Below are 24,361 nucleotides of genomic sequence, written 5' to 3' on the forward strand. Positions count from 1 at the left end.
AGCCTACCTGGCTATGACCACCACTGTGTGCCTGCTATGCCAGCAGGTGAGACCAGCTGCTGATGAGTTCCTGATATAGCACCATTTCTCCCGATGGACAGCCAGCTATCTGGTGACAGACTGATTACAACAGACTGCTTCCACTATGGAAGAGGCAATATTTTGTTCTTACTGGAATAGAAACTTAACTCTGGATATGGATCTGCCTTCCCTGAATACAATGCATTTCTGTCAAACTACCATTTGTGGACTCAGAACACCTTATCCACCATTGTGGTGATCTACACAGCATTGCTTCAATCAAGAAACTCATTTCACAGCAAATAAAGTGTAACAATGGACTCCTGCTCATGAAATTCACTAGTCTTAACATGTTCTCTACTAATCTGAAGTAGCTGGCTTGACAAAAGAATGGAATGGCCTTTTGAAGACTAACTTACAGTAGCAGCTAGGTGGCAATATCTTGCAGAACTTAGGCAAGGCACTCCAGAAAGCTGTATATGCTCTGAGTCAGCATCCAATATATGACAAGCCTTCTCCCATAGCCAGGACTCAAGGGTCCAGAAATCAAGGTTTAAAAGTCAAAGTTGTACCACTTACTACTCCCTCCAGGGACCCACTAGCAAAATTTTTGCTTCTTTTCCGGCAACCTTATGCTCTACTGGCAAAGAGGTCTTAGTTATAGAGGGAAGAATGATTCCAATGGGGGACATGGCAATGACTGTATTGAATTGGAAGTTAAGACTCCAGCCCAGCCATTTTGGGCACCTCAAGCCTCTGGATCAACAGGCAAAAAAAGGCATTATGATGCTGGCTGGAGTCACTGATACTGACTGTCAAGGAGAAATTGGCCTACTGTTCCACAGAGGTAAGGAAGAGTAAGCCTAAAATATAGGAGATCTCTTCTTAGCATTACCATGTCCTGTGATTAAGATCAATGGACAATTACAAGCTAACTTAGGTAGGACTACTAATGGCCTGGACCCTTTAAGAATGAAGGTTTGGGTCAACCCAACAAGTCAAGAACCAAAAGTGAAATGCTTATTAAAGGCAGAGGGAATACAGAATGAGTTGGAAGAAGGTAATAATAAATACCAGCTATAACCACATGACGAGTTACAGAAATTAAGATTAATTGTCATGAGTATCTCCTCCTCATTTGGATACAAATGTGTTTTTATATGTGTGTGTATATATACATAAACATATATGTATATGGTATATTTACATACACAGTCTGTTTCCTTCCAGCTCTTTTCCTTTATCATGTAACCTAGATGTATTGATTTTATATCATACTATTTAAGTGTTAATGTTACATCGCAGTATTTAATTTATAGTGTAGCAAGAACAGGAAACACCACTCAAGGATATTACCTCCTATTATGGGGAAAAAGTTAGTGCATTTTTGCTTGTACTGAAGGTATTTGTATTATGTTAGAAGTAATTCTCAACTTGCTACACAGTCTTTATTTGGAGATTAAACATGGTTTACAAAGCTGTGTAAACATGCTGAGTTGATCTGTGATGGTTAATTTTATGTATCAACTTGACTGGGCCATAGGGTGCCCAGATATTTGGTCCAACATCATTTTTGGGTGTGTCTGTGAGGGTATTTTTGATGAAATTAACACTTGAATGGGTAGACTGAGTAAAGAAGACTGGCCTTCCTAATACTAATGGGTATTATCAGAACCTATGAAGTTCTGAATAGAAGAAAAAGGCAGACCTTCCAGTAAGTTAGAAGGAACTCTGCCAGCCCAGCTGTCTTAAGCTGGGACATAGGTCTTTTCCTAAAACTCCTTGGGTGTTAAACTTGTCTGCTTTCAGACTGACACTTTCTACTGACTCTCCTGGTTCTTAGGTCTTTGGACTCAGACTAGAACTTCACCATCAGCTCTTCTGGGTTTCTAGCTTCCTTAACTGATGATCTTGGGATTTCTTTTTTTTTTTTTTTTTTTTTAATTTTTTTTTCAACGTTTATTTATTTTTGGGACAGAGAGAGACAGAGCATGAACGGGGGAGGGGCAGAGAGAGAGGGACACACAGAATCGGAAACAGGCTCCAGGCTCTGAGCCATCAGCCCAGAGCCCGACGCGGGGCTCGAACTCACGGACCGCGAGATCGTGACCTGGCTGAAGTCGGACGCTTAACCGACTGCGCCACCCAGGCGCCCCTGATCTTGGGATTTCTTAGCCTCCATAATCACATGAGACAACTCTTTGTAATACAATCTCACCATCCTCCTCTGCTTCATTCTCTCTATACAGCTGACCCTTGAATAAAGGGTTAGGGGTACCAACTCCACCTCCAGACCCACACAGTCGAAAATCTGGGTATAATTTTTGATTCCCCAAAAACGTAACTACTAATAGCCTATGCTGATGGGAAGCCTTACCAGTGACATAAACTGTAGATTAACATGTATTTTGTGTGTTATATGTATTATATACTGTATTAGCTAGAAGAAAGAAAATATTAAGAAAATCATGGGAAAATACATTTATAGTACTGTACTGTGTCAAAAAAATCAGTGTATAAGTGAACTCATGTTGTTCAAATTCATGTTGTTCAAGGGTCAAGTGCATACATACACTCTTATTGGTTGCTTCTCTGTAAAACATTAACATACTCTTCACTGAACTCACACCAACTAGACCAGCAAAACCTACAAATGTCACCTCCACTATGAACTCTTTCCTAATATCCTAAGCTTGGTTACATGCCTCTCTTTTGTGCTTCCATAATGTTCCCATAATGCTTAATCATATATTTCTTAATTATTGATTTGTACACCTCCTCTATGGAAATATAAACTCCTTGATAACAATAACATAACTGGGGCATCCTGGTGGCTCAGTCGATTAAGCATCTGACTCTCGATTTCAGGTCCAGTTCATGACTTCAAGCCCACATTGGGCTCTGCACTGACAGTGTGGAGCTGGCTTAGGACTCTCTCCTTCTCTCTCTGTCCCTCCTTCATTCATGCAGTGTGTCTTTCTCCCTCTCTCTCTCTCAAACTCAGATAACATAGTTAAAAAAAAAAATAACAACTATTTTCACTTCATATTACCAATACCTAACAGTAACCCTGGCATATAGTAAATTCTGAGTAAATGCATATTAAACCATTAAGAAAACCTTCTTGTGTTTATTTGGATGATACTCATTGCAAGAAAAATCAACGCTAAAGAACAAGAGCATATTGTTGCTACCTGTCAATAAGAATTCTGGCATGAAGAAGCTAGAATAAAGGGCTGCTTTATTTTGATGGCAGAAATGCTCTCATCACATCCTTCAGGGGATGAAGGACCTACCTGGGCCATATCAAGCCTGGGCCATGGTTATGCCTCTCACTTGCAAGCAAGCGATCAAAAGACCATTACTACTTGCAATTACTACCTATATAAATCAGGATTATCTCCAAAAGAAATAAATGGATGTTGAGACTACAACTATCAATAGCCCCCGATTTTGAAATTCTGTATTCAGTAAAATAGCTTCATGGTTCTGTTTAATGGCTTATATTTTATTTTAGCTTCAAAATACATTTATACTCATAAAATGACACTACTTTATATACTGGATTTATGTTTAAGTTCTGATTTTAAAAAGAGAGTTGTGGTGCCACGAAGGTTTCAAAACTCCCAGTATAACAGTTTTCTAGCTGGACAGCCCTAATTTTAAAAATTCTTTCTGTCACTTAACAGTTGGGTTTTTAGGCAAGCTAGTTAATCTACTGGAGCCTCTGTTTTCTTCCTTGTCTAATCCCGACAGTATTAGCAACTACTGTGGCACATAATAAGGACAGTAAAATAACATGCTTATAACATTTAATATGGTTCCTGGCATATAAGCATTTAATATCTCACTGATTAATCTCACTAATATCTCATCATCAGCAATGATGAGAAAATGAAGTCCTGGAAAGAAGATAAGGGACTATAGGCCTGTATATATATTTTGAAAAAGCAGCTTGAGGATTCTGAATTCTAGATGTTATAACAACTATGAATTTAAGTGTCAAAATATCTCAAATTAAAACAAATGGCAGAATATATGAATCATAAATACTATATTAACTGGAAACAGTAACTCAGGGATATGAAAAAACAGGGTCTAAAAATTTCATGACCTTTGTCACCATCACCATCAAACCCATTGTTAAGCATGTCTACATGGGTATTTCCCATTAAAACTTAAGGCATATTATTAATATAGGTACTAGGAAGAATCCTTCATTTTTGAGGGAGTGTTCAATTAATGTTCGGCTAAATTTAACACTTCATTTCTTAACTTAAATTTTTATTTAAAAATGTATTAATGGGATGCCTGGGTGGCTCAGTCGGTTAAGCGTGAACTTCAGGTCATGATCTCGGGGTTCGTGAGTTCAAGCCTCACGTGGGGCTCTGTGCTGACAGCTCAGAGCCTGGAGCCTGCTTCGGATTCTGTGTCTCCCTCCCTCTCTGCCCCTCCCCCACTTGCACTCTGTCTCTCTCTCAAAAATAAATAAACATTAAAAAAATTTTTTTAATGTATTAATTAGGTTCCGTTGCTGAAAGTTCCATGGAATAATGGGAGAAATAGCATATGATGCAATTTATCAAATACCATGTGGCAAACTAAACATGAAAATAAAAAATAATTAAAAAAACAAAAACAAAAACCAGGTACCTGTTTAGAAAGCACTTTCATATGCCCTACACTTCCCCGGCAGTATGCTTCAAGGATGACACCAAACTGTACTGAGACAGCAGGAATATGCACTTCTGACCTACAAATAAGTTAATAATATTAAGATAATTTGCGTATAAAACACTTCAGATCACCAAATAAAAATACTGACTTCATATTATGAAATAAATGTATGATGCCAATCAAAACACAGAAGAATACATCATCTTGTCCACAAATATTAGTGGGATGGGCAACTTCCCAATTCTTTAAACACCACAGATCAAAAACATGTGTGATTATATAATTAACTTTTTATTCCAAAAATCCAAAATTTTCACATTTCACCTTGTTTGCTTTCTGTAGCTGAAACAGAACGTTGCCAATTAAGACAATAAAGTGAAACGCAAAGATCTGATTCACATCACACAAGTGACTAATCCCTCAATTAGCTTCAATTCAACTTTTTCTCACTTAAAGAATGGTGTACCCATTTGAAAAAGGAAGGAACAACATATTCTGTTACTCCCGGAAGGGCTTAAAAATAGGAAGGTTGAACTGGATGAAAAAGATGACAAGTTAAAAATAAGAAAGGAAAAACCTCTATGAGTAATAAAGGAAATCAAGATTCAGAAATGTAGCTTCCAAAATGATTATCAAAATAATATAGAGCTCATTTTCCTTAAAATGTCTAGCTAAAATGGGGGAAAGTCCTATTTTTATGACAGTCATTAGTTTCAGTATTCTCAAGTCCAGATGAAAAAAAACAAAAATGTCTGAGTACAGACTCAGAAATCAGGAACCAACAACTTTCCTGGGAAAAAAGGACTTCATTTATCCTTTCTGATTTTACTCCTATATCAACTTGGTGAAATAAGGTTCACATATTTCTAAAATTGACCTAATAAAGAAGCTGAAAATAATGTTGCTCTTGTTATAGGAAAACTTTAAAATTTTTATCTATTGGTACCCAAAGCCTTTCAGAAGGAGTAAGTGTGGTTTTAGCCCAAGAATATTAACAAAGTAAGTGCACTTTACTAGAAAATAGCAATACATTAATTTTTAGTTTCAGTTAAAAATCAAGGAGACTTGGTGGGACACTTATCTGAATTACTTTGCCAAATCCTGAGAATTAAGAGTTGGGTATCAAGAAATAGAAGACACCAAGAAGAGTATGAATGTTATAAATGGCTCAGAAACAAGTAAACCAGCCAACTATTACAGTAAATGTCCCGTATTATGCTGATTTATATTTACAAAAGCACCAGGTAGACTCAAATCTAAAAATATAAAAGACTTACCTAAGGTGCCAAAATAGAAACTGCCCTATCCTGCGGTTAGCAAGTGCTCTTTCTAATAGGAATCTAGAGAGGGCACAATCAAGAAAAGGCTCGTATTTCAAAACTTGCACCAGTTGTAAAAGATATTGAGAGAGTTCTTCATCACTAAAAGAAACAAAAGACAAAATAAGTCACTCAACAACCAATGCCAGAAAGAGATCCCATCCCATCAAACTATCAAACACTAACTTACTGAAACGCAATGGTTCTTTTGGGTCAGGCTTGTTATGTATGCTTACATTCACTGTCCCACTATTAAAATAACACAAGAGGGGTGGCCTGAGTGGCTAAGTCAGTTAAGCATCCAACATCAGCTCAGTTACAATAAAATCGGGTACTTTAATACTGATTTCTGATCATGCAGGAAAAGTTATATACTCAGTCAACACATTTGTTTGTTTGTTTGTTTGTTTCTAAGTTTATTTTGAGAGAGAGACAGTGCAAGTGGGGTAGGGGCAGAGAGAGATGGAGAGAGAGAATCCCAAGCAGGCTCCACACTGTTAGCACAGAGGCTGACACGGGGATTGCACTCACAAACTAAGATCATGACCTGAGCCAAGACCAAGAAAGAGTTGGAGGCTTAACTGACTGAGCCACCCACGTATCCCAGGCAACCAGTTTTTTTAAATAAAAAAATTCCATCATTACTTTTTAGTAATTTATTTTCCTTTCTAATCATTAGGGTTAATTCCTTTTCCCAGATTATCAGTGTGTTAAAATATTAACTTTAAATAATTTAAAGGATAAGGAAATGAGTGTAACTGAGAATTCATTCACTGAATTAATACACATAATATTGTAATTAAATGAGCTGAATTAATTAAGGTTAAGAAGTTCTCTATTTTGTGTCAATTTCTAAATCATACACTTATAAACACACTCTTATCAGAGGCAATTCCAGTGGTCAGGTAAGATGAATTCCAAGTCCTCTACTTACTAACTATAGTCTTGGGCAATAAATGGTTAGGATACTAGTCTAATGCAGATCTGGGACTGAAACCCAGTGCACTATATTAAAAAAAACCTCATTAGACAAAAATTTATCATAGGAAAATGCATCAGAAATACCAATATAGAACATGGAGATCACAGCAATCTCTTCCTGTATATAAGTTTATTTAAGAGAAACACCTGGGGGGCTCCTGGAGGGCTCAGTTGGTTAAGCATCCAACTTTGGCTCAGGTCATGATCTCATGGTTTGTGAGTTCCAAGCCCCACATTGGGCTCTGTGCTGACAGCTCAGAGCCTGAAGCCTCCTTCGGATTCTGTGTCTCCCTCTCTTTCTGCCCCTCCCCAACTCGCTCTCTCTCTCTCTCTCTCTCTCTCAAAAATAAGTAAACATAAAAAAAGAAAAGAGAAGAAAAAAAAAAGAAAAGAGAAGAGAAAAAAAAGAAAAGAGAAGAGAAGAGAAGAGAAGAGAAGAGAAGAGAAGAGAAGAGAAGAAAAGAAAAGAAAAGAAAAGAAAAGAAAAGAAAAGAAAAGACCTGGCTCAGTATAAAGGGAGCCAGGTAGCCCCTTTCCCTCAGATCTCCAATGCAAACTTAGGGAGGTGAGACTAAAGCCCAACTTGCAGCCTCATTTTTCAAAACTATTCACCAATCTTAAGTTTATTGTAAAATCTGTGCCTTTTATAAAACTTACAAAAGGGAGGTGCCTGGATGACTCAGTCAGTTGAATGTCAGACTCTTGATTTCAGCTCAGGTCACAATCCCAGGATCATGGGATCAAGCCTTGCATCAGGCTCCACGCTGAGTATGGAGCCTGCTTAAGAGTCTCTCTTTCTCCCTCTGTGCCCCCACCCCCCTAGTCACCTATTGCTCGTGTGTGGGCACTCTCTCTCAAAAAACAAAAAAAGGGGCGCCTGGGTGGCTCAGTCGGTTAAGCATCCGACTTCGGCTCAGGTCATGATCTTGCGGTCCATGAGTTCGAGCCCCGCGTCGGGCTCTGTGCTGACAGCTCAGAGCCTGGAGCCTGTTTCAGATTCTGTGTCTCCCTCTCTCTGACCTTCCCCCGTTCATGCTCTATCTCTGTCTCAAAAATAAATAAACGTTAAAAAAAAAAACAAAAAACCCCAACCAACCTATAAATGGTGTAAAAGATAGAAAGGAAGTACGGAAACTGGGAAGGCTTCCTCTTTCCTTATACTTCTAACTTCACTCCCTTAGAATAACAACTATTGAAAAGTTTGTGTAATTTCTTTTGGATATCATGTGGCTTGAAACATATATAACTTTAAAAAGAAGTGGGGCGCCTGGGTGGCGCAGTCGGTTGAGCGTCCGACTTCAGCCAGGTCACGATCTCGCGGTCCGTGAGTTCGAGCCCAGCGTCAGGCTCTGGGCTGATGGCTCAGAGCCTGGAGCCTGTTTCCGAATCTGTGTCTCCCTCTCTCTCTGCCCCTCCCCCGTTCATGCTCTGTCTCTCTCTGTCCCAAAAATAAATAAACGTTGAAAAAAAAATTTTTTTTTAAATAAAAAAATAAATAAAAAGAAAAAGTGTAACAGTATCCATAATTTTCTCAGAACTTCTATTTTTTCAAATAGCCATACAGTATAAACCTCATTTTTGAAACGAGAAATGGATAAACCTGAATATGCCCATTGTCTGAGATGGTCTTAATAATGACATTTCTTCAAATAAATCTAACAGATTTTCATACATGTACTAGCCAACGGGACTGTACAAACATGTTCACTGAAGCACTGGGGAACAGGGAAGTCTGGGGAAAACAAAATGCTCTTCAATAGGGAAATGCAGCAAATAAGATATATCCCTATGATAGAATATTACACAGTAGTGAAAGAAAAAGACTGTATTTATATGTAATGGTAAAGAATGACCTCAAAAACCCAACAATGAATTTTTTAAAATCAAGATTTAAAATAATACATATGGCAAAACATATTGGTGTAATTTTGTAATGTACAATATTATTCTACATATTTTTATAGATATGAAAATGCAGCATCAACAGAAATATGTGGTATAAAAGGATACAGACCAAATTCATAATCATGGTTGTTTTTGGGAAGTGAAAGTAATCAGGACTAGGTAACAAAACTATGAGGATTTCACCTTTAGCTGTAATGTTATTTCCTTAATAAGTATAAAATTTTTTAAAAAGCCAAAATATTAACACTTCTTAATTCTGGGTGGTGGACAGAAAAGAGTTAACATAGCAGCAGGCCTGACTGCTATCCTTTTAGAAAGGCTGTTAACTACACCGGCCTTCTGGCTGGCATCTGGAAACATAGCTTTTAGAAGGCTTCCCACCACCTAACAGATAAGAATGGCTTCATGTGTGTAAACTGTTCTTACCCAACGGTTGATGCCCCAACACCCATTTTCCTTCTAGGAGTCTAGGATTTTGCTTTTGTGTTTGGCAGAGGGTGATTATGTGACCAGCCCCCAATAAAAACCCTGGCCACCAAGTCTCTAACAAGCCCCCCTGGTACACAATATTTCAGACACGTTGTCACAACTCACTGCTGGGAAGAATTAAGTATATTCACTGAGACTCCACTGGTAAAGAACTCTTAGAAGCTTCTGATAGTTTCCTCCAGACTTTGCTCCATGAATCTTTTTCCTTTGTCAATTCTACATTGTCTCCTTTCATCTCATAAATCAGAGCCAAAAGTATGAGTATGCGCTGCGTTCTGTAAGTCCTAATGAATTGTGGAAACCAAGGGTGATCTTGGGGACCTTCTGACCCAGTATGTTTGTGGGTTTTCTTTTATAATATAGGCTAAACATGAAAGACAAAGGAGTCTTTGAGAGAGAGGGAGGTAGAGAAGGGAATAGGGGAGAATAGATGAAAAATATGCTTTAAACTGAGTAATTCCTAGCTCTTTTCTTTCTTATGAAACATTCAACATACATCACCTTCACTATCTACACCCAAGTTATTCCTTTCCTCAAAGAAAGCCACCTATAGTATACCTCATCTGTCGCAGGCAGCCCACAGCATATTCTCGCACGTACTGATCTGGATAGTTGAAATCTAGAAGCTCCAAGGCCTCCCGGGGGGGCAGTTTAGGCCAAATCTGAAGTAGGGCTTGAAGCTGTTGAAAAATTGAAACTGGTTCAGAAATTATAGGGGGGGAAAATAATCTATTTTTCCTTGGCACACAGGAGCAGAGATGGGTCAAAAGAAAGAAAAAGCATACTTACAATTACATAGGACTCAAAAATCCACTGCTGTTTACATAAATTAATAATGTCTTTAGAAATACTCTATAGATAAGCAAGTAATAGAATGATACATTGAATATGCGATTCTACAATCATTAGCCATTAAATAATTTTGTAATTTTGTAAAGGAAAGAGAGAGAAAGAAATGATCAAGGAATAAAGGTAGGAGAGTCTGGGTGGCTCAGTCAGTTAAGCATCAGACTCTTGATTTAAAGATAGGTTATGATCTCACAGTTGGTGAGAGTGAACCCTGCTTCGGGATCTGTGCTGATAGTGTGGAGCCTAATTGAGATCTTCTTTCTCCCTCCCTCTCTGCCCCTCCCCTGCTCATTTGCATGCACAGGCAAGCACACACTCCTGACCTCTCTCTCTCTCTCAAAAAATAAACATTTAAACATTTAAATCTAAAAGCGGGGGAGGGGAAGTGAGAGAGAGAGAGACACAGAATCTAAAGTAGGCTCCAGGCTCTGAGCTGTCAGCACAGAGCCCGATGCAGGGCTTGAACTCACGAACCATGAGATCATGACCTGAGCCGAAGTCGGAGGCTTAACTGACTGAGCCACCCAGGCACCCCTAAGTAAACATTTTTTTAAAAAACTGATAATTATGATTTGTGGTCCTTCAAAGCTCACCCCTGTTGGACAAAAATCTTATTACTTAATATTTGATAGATTTCAATGGGTTTTCTTGAGTTTCCAAAGAATACACACAAAATGTATGCAAGATTAGAGCTACAAAAACATGGCAAACAGATGGAAATGACCAGAGGACTTCTCTCACTTGACTGCTCAATCTCACAGTCATATTGCAAGAGGTAGCCAGTGAGTATCTGCCAGCTAGCCACCTTGTCATTTGTCATTTGACCTTGTGCATGAAACTTGGACTTTTGAGAACTAAACATAGTTTTTAGTGTATTATTATTTTTTTAATTTAACTTTATTTTTTATTTTTTAAAATTTACATCCAAATTAGTTAGTATATAGTAAAGCAGTGATTTCAGTAGATTCCTTAATGCCCCTTACCCACTTAGCCCATCCCTCCTCCCACAACCCCTCCAGCAACCCTCAGTTTGTTCTTCATGTTTATGAGTCTCTTTTGTTTTGTCCCCCTCCCTGTTTTCATATTATTTTTGTTTCCCCTCCCTTATGTTCATCTGTTTTGTCTCTTAATATTCTTCTTTATCCATTCATCCATCTTCTTTATCCATTCATTCATCAATGGACATCTGGGCTCTTTCCATACTTGGGCTAATGTTGATAGTGCTGCTGTAAACATGGGGGTGCATGTGTCCCTTCGAAACAGCACATGTGTATCCCTTGGATAAATGCCTAGTAGTGCAATTGCTGAGTTGTAGGGTAGTTCTAATTAGTTTATTATTTTAATTCTACTAATTATTCAACTGCTCTCATTAACTATGTCAAGTGCCCAAAATAGGTCAATAATATTTGAATGAATACCTAGCAGCTAAGTTAAAAGGTATTTTCTCAGATGAAGCAAATTTAACCTCATTAAAGATACTTTTTAAGAAATTAATTTTTCTGGGGTGCATGGGTGACTGAGTCCGTTGAGCATCCAACTCTTGATTTCAGCTCAGGTCATGATCCCACAGTTCCTGAAATAGAGCCCTGTGATGGGCTCTGCGCTGACAGCACAGAGACTGCTTGAGATTCTCTCTCTTTCTCTCTCTGTCCTACCACTTCTCAAAATAAATAAACTTTAAAAAAATTAACTTAATTTTTCTATTATTTTACATTTACAGAAAAAAATAACACTTTTGAATTATGGGGACAGGGCTATTAGAGAAAAAATGTCTAAAAATGCTCCTAACAAGTGTAATAATGAAAAAAAGTTTGACACATACTGGTTTAAAGATATGAAACACCTACCTCAGACCACTTTTTATCACTGATGAGACCACCCTCCCCACTTTGCCCAAAGTTCTAATAGACCAACAGTCCTCATTATGGAAAGAGGAGTCAAGGGGGACCATTTCCTGAGGGTCTGAAACAGTAGTTAAAAAAAAAACTAGCATCCCCAGTTAACACATGGACTACAACACTACACACAAAAACAATACAGGGCAGATAACATTCTGTAATACTAGATGGTTAAACTATGCTGGGAATTAAAAAGAGCACTACTATTGGAAAGAAGTTACCTTTGGTAAGATTACTTACAATTATTAAAGAATTAATTATATAAATGTAAACTAAAAAAATTTGCAAAACTCACTACTTTAGTTTGAGGAAAGCTATGAGAGTGAATAGGGAAAATGTGACTCAGCCATATAAATAATGAATGCAGTGCCAATTAACTACCAGCCGTTTGCAAAGACTATCGAAACCCCTTCCACAGTATGTCAACAGAATATTTTCCTGTGGATTAATGGAAGGCTACTCTTTTTTAAATCTTGGGGCAGTGGAGAAGCTGCTCTTCTACAGAAGTTTCACCCACGGCTTTTGCCTTTAGTATTTACTGGGATACAAACTTTGCACCAGGCTCTGGCTCTCTACTTCTTAAGACAGTCAATTTAGTAAAAATTCAGTTTATATATTTTTTGCACTCATTCACTGTAACTGGCAATGGGACAAAGTTGTGAAAGCAAGCATGTTACTTTTTTTTTTTTCTTTTTTAACGTTTATTTATTATTGAGAGACAGAGAGAGACAAAGCATGAGCATGGGAGGGACAGAGAGATGGGGAAACACAGAATCTGAAGCAGGCTCCAGGCTCTGAGCTGAAAGCACAGAGCCCGACGTGGGGCTCAAACTCACAAACCGCGAGATCATGACCTGAGCCGAAGTCGGACACTGAGCCACCCAGGAGCCCCAAGCACATTACTATTAATTCCATCAACTTTTTTTCTCAAAACTACTAAAAAAGAGGATTAGGATTGGCTTTCTTCTATTGAAATGGAGGACATTAGGTTATATCTGAAAACAATGCTTTAGATTACCTCATGGAAATGAGACAAGTATGCTAAATTCCCGAATGTAAAAAAAATTTCTGTTCCCAGGGTTCAAATAAAGAAATATTATGCATAAACTGGCTCATTCCATTTTCTGACAGTTGACCTAAGAAACCTCTCTCTCAGATATCCTTAAGAGTACAGCCAAAAATTTCTTCTATTTTAATGCTATACAAAATAATAATATGATGGATTTCTTGGATAAGCAGTTAGAACTGAACACTAATGGATACATTAGAAGCAGGCAAATGTGTCAAATAAAAAATGCTTATATCTTATGTTCCACCGTTACAGGGGTTTCATAGAAAACTAACCTTGAATGTGAATAAGTAAGTAGTCAGAAGATAACTATGTCAAAACAATCAAAACCTATCTAAATGACAAAAATAGTTCCTTTTCAGAGTAAACAGTGTTCATATGATCTAACTGTATAAATAGTTTAAATGAGGTACATTATAATACAATTAGGTAACATGATTCAAAAAATTGTTAAATACTAGAAATAAACTCAAGAGAAGTCCTTTCTAAACTCTAAACTTAGAGAAGTAAAATAATAAAATAAAATAAAATAAAATAAATTTTAAATATATATGATTAAAATAAATATGCATTTCTTGAAAATCTTTAAAAGTCATTTTATGGGGCACCTGGGTAGCTCAGTCTGTTAGGCATCGACATCAGCTCAGGTCATGATTCTCACAGCTCATGAGTTTGAGCCCCACATCAGGCTCTGACCTGACACCTCAGCCTGCTCAGATTCTGTGTCCCTTTCTCGCTCTGCCCCTCCCCCACTCATTCTCGCTCTCTTGCTGTCTCTCTCAAGAATAAACGTTAAAAAAATTTTTTAGGGGCGCCTGGGTAGCGCAGTCGGTTAAGCGTCCAACTTCAGCCAGGTCACGATCTTGCGGTCCGGGAGTTTGAGCCCCGCGTCAGGCTCTGGGCTGATGGCTCAGAGCCTGGAGCCTGTTTCCGATTCTGTGTCTCCCTCTCTCTCTGCCCCTCCCCCGTTCATGCTCTGTCTCTCTCTGTCCCAAAAATAAATAAAAAAACGTCGAAAAAAAAATTTAAAAAAAAATTTTTTTTTAAGTCATTATAGAGTTTACACCTGAAACGAGTATAACGCTAATATAACTAGAATTAAATTTAAAAAAATTTTTTAAATTGCTATAGATTTACTAAGACCAGAAAACTTTTAAAAAGATCAGTTGATGGGGCGCCTGGGTGGCGCAGTCGGTTAAGCGTCCGACTTCAGCCAGGTCATGATCTCGTGGTCCGTGAGTTCGAGCCCCGCGTCAGGCTCTGGGCTGATGGCTCAGAGCCTGGAGCCTGTTTCCGATTCTGTGTCTCCCTCTCTCTCTGCCCCTCCCCCATTCATGCTCTGTCTCTCTCTGTCCCAAAAATAAATAAACGTTGAAAAAAAAAAATTTTTTTTTTAAAATAAAAAAAAAAATAAAAAGATCAGTTGAATTCAAACAAGTAAGGTAAACAAATTTGGTTATTTTAAACATACCAAATGTATTCATTCTGATTAAAAAACCATTTCAGGGGCGCCTGGGTGGTGCAGTCGGTTAAGCGTCTGACTTCAGCCAGGTCACGATCTCGCGGTCCGTGAGTTCGAGCCCCGCGTCAGGCTCTGGGCTGATGGCTCAGAGCCTGGAGCCTGTTTCCGATTCTGTGTCTCCCTCTCTCTCTGCCCCTCCCCCGTTCATGCTCTGTCTCTCTCTGTCCCCCCCCCCCCCCAACCCAAAAAAAAAAAAAAAAAACCATTTCAAGGATCTTTCTATAGAGCACTGATAACCACTGCATTTAATAAATGACAGTGCTTTTTCCAAGTTCTGAAAATTAAATCAAGAAACTAAAATCTGTTTGGCTATTTCGAACAATTTTTTTCCTTTCTTTATTCTGCCTCAAGGCAAACATTCATCAATACTGCCCAATTAAAATGAATGTTAAAAGTGGTCTAAAAGGTTTATGCTCTAAAACATCAGCTTCTAGAAAGAGGTAATTTTCAAACAATACATGTTCATTTTAGAACAGTCATCGCAAAAATTAAAGTCATTTTAATATTAAAACATTGGAGCTCATTGAATGAAACTGTTAGAAATAATCCAGAACCTACTTACTACACACACGCAGGTAGTAATTACAAGGATTACACCAAAAGCAATGTTTTAATTGTTCTTAGTGAAAGATATAGAAAACCTACCTAAAATCTGGAATTTTAAAATCTTAAACTTTCTAGTCTATCATTTAGAGTATATGTAAAGGTTTAAAACATGAAAATTTCTCCTATGGAAAATTATCCAATCTATGGAGATATACCTATGTTAGAAAGGACAATGTACATGAAATCAACAAAGTAATATATATTCCCAAAAAGAATTATAAAAATTATCTTTTACTCTTACCTGAGCAACATCTTCAAGTTTATTCCACTTGATCGACAGCAGTAATTTTGGCAGTGACTGTGGGAAATTCTCTCTGCAATCTTGTCGCAAAGTCCAAATAAGATCCATTTCGTTCTCACACAGTTGAGACAAGGGATCCCTGTCCAAGATTTCTTTCAGTACAGCAAGAAACTTTTTTCCACCTCGACTCTAAGAAAGTAAAATACTCATTCATCACATAATTTAATTCTGTGAACAGCACTGGCAAACACTTAGCAAATTTATATACAAGAAATTTATAAACAATTTATGAGCTTTAACATGTAAGATACTAAAAATCGAATTCCTTAAAAAGATTACTAAGGATGGATGCCCTTTTTATATGTTTTATTGATAGAATATTAAATTTGTAAGCTAAGGATGAAGGAAAGAATTATTTTTAAACAGTTCTTAAAAAGGGGGGGAATATGGATTCTTTAAAAGTCCATGTGCAAACACTAGGTGGCAGAATTGCAATTTGGATTAAAAAGCCATTTATTATTTGAAATGAATTTCCTATCTTTCCATTTTAATTTTTAATTTCTATAAACAAATAAAGCAACAAAGACAAACCAAACATATGAAGTTTTTAAAAAAGTGTAAGTGTCTTGTTAGCTCAGAGGCATAAAAACCACTGGATTAAGCAATAAATCTTGGATAAAACTAAACATGAAACAAATACAGTTATCCCATTTTCTTTCCCAATCCTTGTAAGAATAAACTAAAATAATGAAGATGGCCCGTGCTACTTTTTTGGATCTAGACTCTGAATTATAGTAACATGAAAAAAAAAAGAGATTCATTTCCCATACTTAAAGAAAAACTTTATCATTTAGGCCAAAATACATTAAAAAAAAAAAAAAACAAAAAACCTTTCCAGAATAGGAATTTTTAACTGATATTTCATATAAGCATTAAACTAGTTATATTATTTTCTAAAGTAATGAGATTAAAAATAATATATGCACATGCACAAAAGAATGGGGATTATAATTCTCTACACAGACAGAACTGTCTATGATAAAAATCTGAAAGAATCAACAAAAATATTACCGGAACATAATTAAAGCAAGATTGTAGAACACAGGTTAGTATACAAAAGTAAATTACTTTCCTATATATCAGCAACGTAAGTGCTATTTGAAATTAAAAACCTAATACCACTTACGTTAGCACCCAAAAATATGAAAACTTAGGTATAAAACTAACAAAATATGTACAAAATCTATATGAGGAAAACTACTGAACTCTGGCAAAAGAAATCAAAGAACTAAATAAACAGAAAGATATTCCATGTTCATGAATAGTAAGATTCAGTACTGTCAGAATGTCAGCTCTTGCCAACGTAATCAACAGATTTAATGCAAACCCAATCAAAATTCTGTAGATGTCAATAAAGCGATTCTAAAGTTATATGGAGAGACAAAAGACCCAGAACAACCAACACAATAATGAAGAAGCAATAAAGTTGAAGGATTGACACTACCCAACTTAGTAAAAATAAATGTGAAACACAAAACTATAAAACTCCTAGCAGATAATATAAGAGAAAACCTAGATGACCTGGGGTTTGGCAATGGTTTTTTACATATAATACCAAAGGCATGATCCATCAATTAAAGAACCATTAATCTGGATTTCAGAAAATTTAAAATTATCTCCTCTGTGAAAGACACTGTCAAGGGAACGAAGAGAGAAGCTACAGATTGGGAGAAAATACCTGCAAAAAGACTTACCTGATAAAGGGCCATTACCCAATTACACAAACAGCCCTTAAAAACTCAACAATTAGAAAGTAAACCATCAGACTAAAATATAAGTCCTGAACAGACAGCTCACCAAACAAGGTACAGACGTAACAAGAGCATATAAAATGATGCTTAACATCATATGTCATCAGGGAAAGGCAAATTAAACAAATAAGAGATAAGACTACACACCTATTAGAATGGCCAAAATCCAGAATACTGACAACATCAAATGCTGTTGAGGATATGGAGCAACTCTTATTCACTGCTGGTGGGAATGCAAAACACTGCAACTGCTTAGAAAGACAGTGTGGCAGTGTCTTACAAAACTAAACATACTCTTACCATACAATCCAGTAATCATGCCCCTTCGTATTTACCAAAAGGAGTTGAAAATTTATGCCCCCCAAAAACCCCGCACATGGATGTTTATAGCATCTTTATTCAAAATTGTCAAAATTTAGAAGCAACCAAGATGTCCTTCAGTGGGCAAATGGATAAACTGTAATACATACAGACAACGGAGTATTATTTAACACTAAAAGGAAAAGAGCTTTCATGCCACAAAAAGACATGGAGGACCCTTAAGTACACAGCACTAAGGGAAAGAAGCCAGTTTGAAAAGACTGCATACTCTAGGATTCCAACTTATATAACATGTAGAAAAGACCAAACTATGGAGAGAATAAAAAGATCAGTGCTTGCCAGGGGTACGGTGGGGAAATGAATAGGCAGAGCACAGAGGATTCATGGGACAGTAAAAATATTCTGCATAATATGATAGTGATAAAAACATATCACACATTGTCCAAACTCACAAAATACACAACACCAAGAATGAAACCCAAGGTAAACAAACTATGGACTTTGGGTGATTATGATTTGTCAATATAGGTGCATTCTTGGCAACAAATATACCACTTTGGTGAGTGATGTCGCTAATGGGAAAGGGAGATGCATGTGAAAGGATAGGGGTATATGAGAAATCTCTGTACCTTCCTGCTGATTTTGTTGTGATCCTAAAACCGTTCTTTAAAAAAATTATTTTACACACACACACACACACACACACACACACACACACACAAAATGTACAATTACAATGGGTTTATATTCAGACCTTCAACCTAAAAATGGTATGCTCTCTTTTACAGGCTTGACAGGGTTTCTCCGAAAAATTATCATGACAGGTCATCAGAATCTGAAAATCAAACTCCTACACTTACTTACACATCTCAAAATGAAACCTGCTGCTGCAAACAACACAGTATAAATTGTTCATGTCAGCGAAATGCAGACTGCCGTTAAATACTGCAAAAAGCTAGCAAACCTACTCTAATTTTGTGAATCAAAATTAGACTCTACAGACCTACTGTAAGTAAATATCCTGAAGACCTATGAGTAAACTAAGAGGGAAAAGCAAGGGGATTGGCTCTATAATTGTACTGTGATTGTTTACCGAGCTATGAAAAGCACAGCACTGAATAAAGCCAAGGTAAAAATAAACAACTACCAGAAATGTGGCAGGAAGCCCAAAGAAAACACAGAATCTTACATTCTTTTGCAAAACCCAAAATAATCAGTAATGAAAACTTACACTGTATAGGGTAAATGGTGATCTTATACACCTGTTCAAATGTTTGAACTAAAGTAAGATAATGGTGGAAAGCAATTAACACTAACATTCATATTCTCTATTTTTCTTTACATGTGGATTTTTCAAAAACCATATACATATTATGATATAACAGTGATTACTGACTAGAATAAATCAAAGCAAATACACTTTGCTATAAGCACATCAAAAAAATGAGTGTGGCTTTCCCCCCCTTCCCAATGGGGGGGATATGGGTATGAGGGGGCATGAAAGGAAGAAGCCATCGCTGTAACATAAAGCTCCTTTCAAGGAGAAAGAAGTGTTGATAAAGAAGCCACAGGAAGTTGTCCAGAGATCTAGCTAACATAATTAATGAAGGTGGCTACACTAAACATCAGCTTTTTAATGTGCACAAAACATATTTATATTAGAAGGAAATGCCATCTAAGACTTTCACAGCTACAGAGGAGAAGTCAATGTCTGGCTTCAAAGCTTCAAAGGACAGGCAGACTCTCTTGTTAGGGCTCACACAGCCGGTGACTTTAAGTTGAAGCCAGTGCTAAATGACCATTCCAAAATCCGATGGCCCTTACGAATTATGCTAAATCTACTCTGCCTGTGCTCTATAATAAATGGAACAACAAGGCCTGATGACAGCACATCTGTTTACAACATGGTTTACTGAATATGTTATGCTCACTGTTGAGACCTACTGGTCAGAAAAAAAGATTCTTTTCAAAACTTTAGTACTGACAATGCACCTGGTCATCTTAGGGCTCTGATGGAGATGTACAATTAGACTGATGTTGTTTCATGCCAGCTAACACAATATCCACCCTGCAATCCATAGATTAAGGAGCAATTTCAACTTTCAAGCCTTATTATCTAGGAAATACATTTTGTGAGGTCAAAGTTGCCACAGTGATTCCTCTGATGGATGTGGACAAAGTAAATTGAAAACATTCTGGAAAGGATTCACCATTCTAGATGCCATTAAGAACATTCATCATTCATGAAAGAGGTCAAAATATCAACATTAACAAGGAGTTTGGAAGAAGTTGATTCCAACCCTCATGGATGACTTTGAGTGTTTCAAGACTTCAGGGGAGGAAGTAACTGCAGACGTGGTAAAAACAGCAAGAGAACCAGAAGTGAAGCCTGAGTATGTGACAGACATGATGCAATCTCATGATAAAACGTGAACAGATGAGGACTTGTTTCTTATGGATCAGCAAAGAAAGTGTTTTTTAAGTTTATTCATTTTTGAGGCGGGGGGGGGGGCGGCGAGAGGGGGAGACACAGAATCCAAAGCAGGCTCGAGGCTCTGAGCCGTGAGCACAGAGCCCGACGCGGGGCTCAGACTCACGACTGTGAGATCATGACCTGAGCCAAAGTCGGATGCTTAGCCAACCAAACCACCCAGGTGCCCCAAAGAAAGTGGTTTCTTGAGATAGAATCTACCGCTGGTAAAGATGCTGTGAAGTCTGTTGAAATGACAACAAAGGATTTAGAATATGACATAAACTTAGTTGATAAAGCAGCAACAGGGATTGAAAGGATGGACTCTAATTTTGAAACAAGTTCTACTGTGGGTAAAATGCTATTAAGCAGATTGCACGCTGCAGAGAAATCGTTCCTAAAAGGAAGAAGAGTCAATTAATGCAGCAAACTTCATTGTGGTCTTATTTTAAGAACTGCCACAGTTACCCCCACCTTCAGCAACTTCCACCCTGATCAGTCAGAAGTCATCAACATCAAGGCAAGAACTTCTACCACCAAACAGATAAGAACTTGCTGAAAGCTCAGGTAATGATTAGCACTTTTTACAAAAAGTGTTTTTAAATTAAGGTTATGTATATTGTGTTTTAGGTGTAATGCTGTAGCACATGTAAGATTACAGTACAGTGTAAACATAACTTTTATATGCAGTAGGAAGCCAAAAAATTCATGACTCACTTTATTGTGATATTCCCTTTATTGCAGTGGTCTGGAACAGAACCCACAGTATCCCCAAGGTCTGCCTATAATTGCATGGCAAGCTGATAAGCGTATACTTGCACTTCTTTGGTGTCATTAAAAAGAAGTGCTCTCAAAGTATTTATGGTAGTAGATGACTTGTACTGCAGGACTATGGATATTTTTAAAAACTCTTAATGGCAAATCAGAAGACACCCTAAGCCAGACATTTCTCCAACTAGCCAACATTAAATAGAGCTTTGATTCTGTGTAAATGAAAAAAACATACACTCTCTCCATTTTGCCTTCTGGCCTCTATATAATTAACCGTTCTATGTAGAATGGCCTTATACTGAAGACACATAAAAACTATAAACAGACAACATGGTAAGAGAACATTAGGTCAGACTCAGCAAAGTCTTAAATGATCTTAAGAGTAAAAAAATTAGGGGCGCCTGGGTGGCGCAGTCGGTTAAGCGTCCGACTTCAGCCAGGTCACGATCTCGCGGTCCGTGAGTTCAAGCCCCGCGTCGGGCTCTGGGCTGATGGCTCAGAGCCTGGAGCCTGTTTCCGAATCTGTGTCTCCCTCTCTCTCTGCCCCTCCCCCGTTCATGCTCTGTCTCTCTCTGTCCCAAAAATAAATAAACGTTGAAAAAAAAAATTAAAAAAAAAAAACAAGAGTAAAAAAATTAAACTAAAAAAGTATAGGTGGTAGAAAAATTGCATATAGTGTAAACTAAACAAAGTAATCTACTTTGTAGTTTTTGGGTACAAACAATGGGTATGTGTGGCAGAAATTACTGTTTATTCCTCAGTATGCATTCTGCTCTTCATCCTTTATTAACTAGAATCTTTTTCTGGACAAGCACATGACTGCCCAGCCTACGACTACATTTCCCAGCCTCACTTGTGGTTAGGTATGGCCATGTGAGGAAGTCCTGATTAATGAGATATGAGCAGCAATGAGGCATATAAATGATATTCTCAAAAAGAATGGGTACGGCCTCTACTCTTGCTTTCCCTATTCCTTGCTGGCTGCACCATAATACACAAGAAACTGAAGCACCAGTATTAAACTTGAGACAGAAAGTACACACTAACATGATAGAGCACCAAGATGGAAGAAACTGGTTCCCCAGCACTGTAAATCCTGGCCTGATTATATATGCTGTTACATGAGATAAATAAAATTACAGCCTCTTCATTCAACTGAATACTATTCAAAAGAGTATTGTCAATCTATGAGGTGGCATAGCATCCCTTAAAGACTAGCTGCTGGGGGTGCTTGGCTGGTTCAGTCAGTAGTGCATGCAACTCTTGATCTCACACTGGTGAGTTCAAGCCCCATGTTGAGCATGGAGCCTATATATATATATATATATATATATATATATATATATATATTATATATATGTATATATATATACAATACAATACAATAAAAAAGATGAGCTGCTAAACCTGTGCTTATATCAGAAAAGGGTTTACCACTGAACACAGACCACCTACAAACAGCTGCCATTCAACAAAAAACATAGTATGTACATACTCACATACACTCTCAGGCTATTCTTCCATAAGAGTATGGTCATCTATAAGCTCATTACCATAAATGAGATGAAAGTAACTAATAAGGAGAAAGGGTCCTTTTAAAACCTTGATACTTACTGATACATTAGCACTGTCACTGCTTGCAATCTCAGCTGCCTTCTCGATTATCTGTTAAAAAAAAACTTTTAAAATTAAACTTTGGCTCTTGTATTTGGAAAATTTTAATTGTAAATGATTATAATTGCACTTAGACTAAAAGAAACAACATATGGTCTGGCATTTCTATGCTTTATAATGTAAACATGAATTTTAAATGCAAAATGGTATTATACAGTGATTCCCAATCTTCGAACTTTTTTTTAAATCTTTTTAGAAAATATTTTTATTTATTTTTGAGAGACAGAATGTGAGCAGGGAGGGGTAGAGAGAGAGGGGGACAGAGGATCAAAAGCAGGCTGCACATTGACAGCGGCGAGCCCGATATGGGGCTGGAATTCACCAACCATTAGATCATGACCTGAGCCAAGTTGGACACTCAACTGACTGAGCCACCCAGGCGCCCCCGCCCCATCCCAATCTTTAAACTCTTGACAACTGGGTATCAAGGGTATTATTATAAGGGACTGTGACTCCTAGGGTGCACTAGCATTGTCTCTAGACAAAATAAGCAATGGCTTGCATATGCATATGAAAGAATTTTAAATACAGGTAAATATTTTCTGCTTAAGAAAATGCAAAGGTAGGGGCGCCTGGGTGGCGCAGTCGGTTTAGCGTCCGACTTCAGCCAGGTCACGATCTTGCGGTCCGTGAGTTCGAGCCCCGCGTCAGGCTCTGGGCTGATGGCTCGGAGACTGGAGCCTGTTTCTGATTCTGTGTCTCCCTCTCTCTCTGCCCCTCCCCCGTTCATGCTCTGTCTCTCTCTGTTCCAAAAATAAATAAACGTTGAAAAAAAAAAATTAAAAAAAAAAAAAAAAAATGCAAAGGTATACAAGAGTTACTAAATAAATAGTAAGGTTTTGTCACTGTTTTTCTGAATTAACATAACAAAAGTAGAGTATCAAGAGACACCCGTTTGAATTCATTAAGTTCTAAATGGGCTCTGATTCTTTTTTTTAAGTTTATTTATTTTGAGAGAGAGAGAGAGAGAATGAGGTAGGGGCAGAGAGAAAAAGAGGTAAAATGCCAAGCAGGCTCTGCACTGTCAGCACAGAGCTCAAACCCATGAACTGTGAGATCATGACCTAAGCCAAAATCAAGAGTCCGATGGTTAACCAACTGAGCCACCCAGGTGCCCTTTAAAGAGACTCTGATTCTTGAAAAGACGGGAAAAATCAGTGGTTAAAGAATCTGAAGATTTATATCCTGATACTGAGTTATATAATCCTAAATGAATAATTTAACTGTATCCTCAAATGTAAAGTGCAGTGATAACTCTTATCCTATTTCATAGGGTTGTTATAAAAACAAAATGAGATTACAGTCATTAATCAATAACCATAAAATTGACTTGAAAAGCAAAAGGTACACAAGTGATCACAACAAAAACTATTAAATAAAAAGAACACAGGGAACCTTCACCTTTTCTATCTGTATTAACTGATATTTTAAAGGATCGCATATAAATTGTACAATTAAAAAAACCCAATAATTATAAACATATTTATACATATTTAAAGAAAAACCCTCTATCTCAAATTCATCTTCAAAAACAGACTAAGAGATTACAAAAGCAAAAAGTTTAGTGACGTAAGCAATATTTTTTTTGTTTTTTAAAAATTGGACCTCTCTTGAAATAGCAGGTGAAAACTATTTAAATTTGCAGAGGATGTTCTATTTGTAAAAATGCTCCAAAATGCACATTTTACACACACACACACACACACACACACACACACACACACACACACACACACA

At 37.4% G+C, this 24,361-nt stretch overlaps 1 protein-coding gene across 1 annotated transcript in view; it reads right to left on the reverse strand.

Moving 5' to 3' along the window:
* The window catches only part of PIK3CB (phosphatidylinositol-4,5-bisphosphate 3-kinase catalytic subunit beta), a 143,325-nt gene that overhangs the window by 37,131 nt on the left and 81,833 nt on the right, over positions 1-24,361 (reverse strand). The window contains exons 11-15 of the mRNA XM_040480320.1: positions 22,565-22,615; positions 15,578-15,766; positions 9,951-10,072; positions 5,976-6,119; positions 4,675-4,774 (exon numbers count right to left, since the gene is read on the reverse strand). Of these exons, the coding sequence (XP_040336254.1) occupies positions 4,675-4,774; positions 5,976-6,119; positions 9,951-10,072; positions 15,578-15,766; positions 22,565-22,615 (606 nt within the window). The remainder of the gene's footprint in view (positions 1-4,674; positions 4,775-5,975; positions 6,120-9,950; positions 10,073-15,577; positions 15,767-22,564; positions 22,616-24,361) is intronic.

This window comes from Herpailurus yagouaroundi, unplaced genomic scaffold (genome assembly GCF_014898765.1).
Source record: "Herpailurus yagouaroundi ecotype Mexico unplaced genomic scaffold, PumYag 159, whole genome shotgun sequence".
Taxonomy (NCBI): domain Eukaryota; kingdom Metazoa; phylum Chordata; class Mammalia; order Carnivora; family Felidae; genus Herpailurus; species Herpailurus yagouaroundi.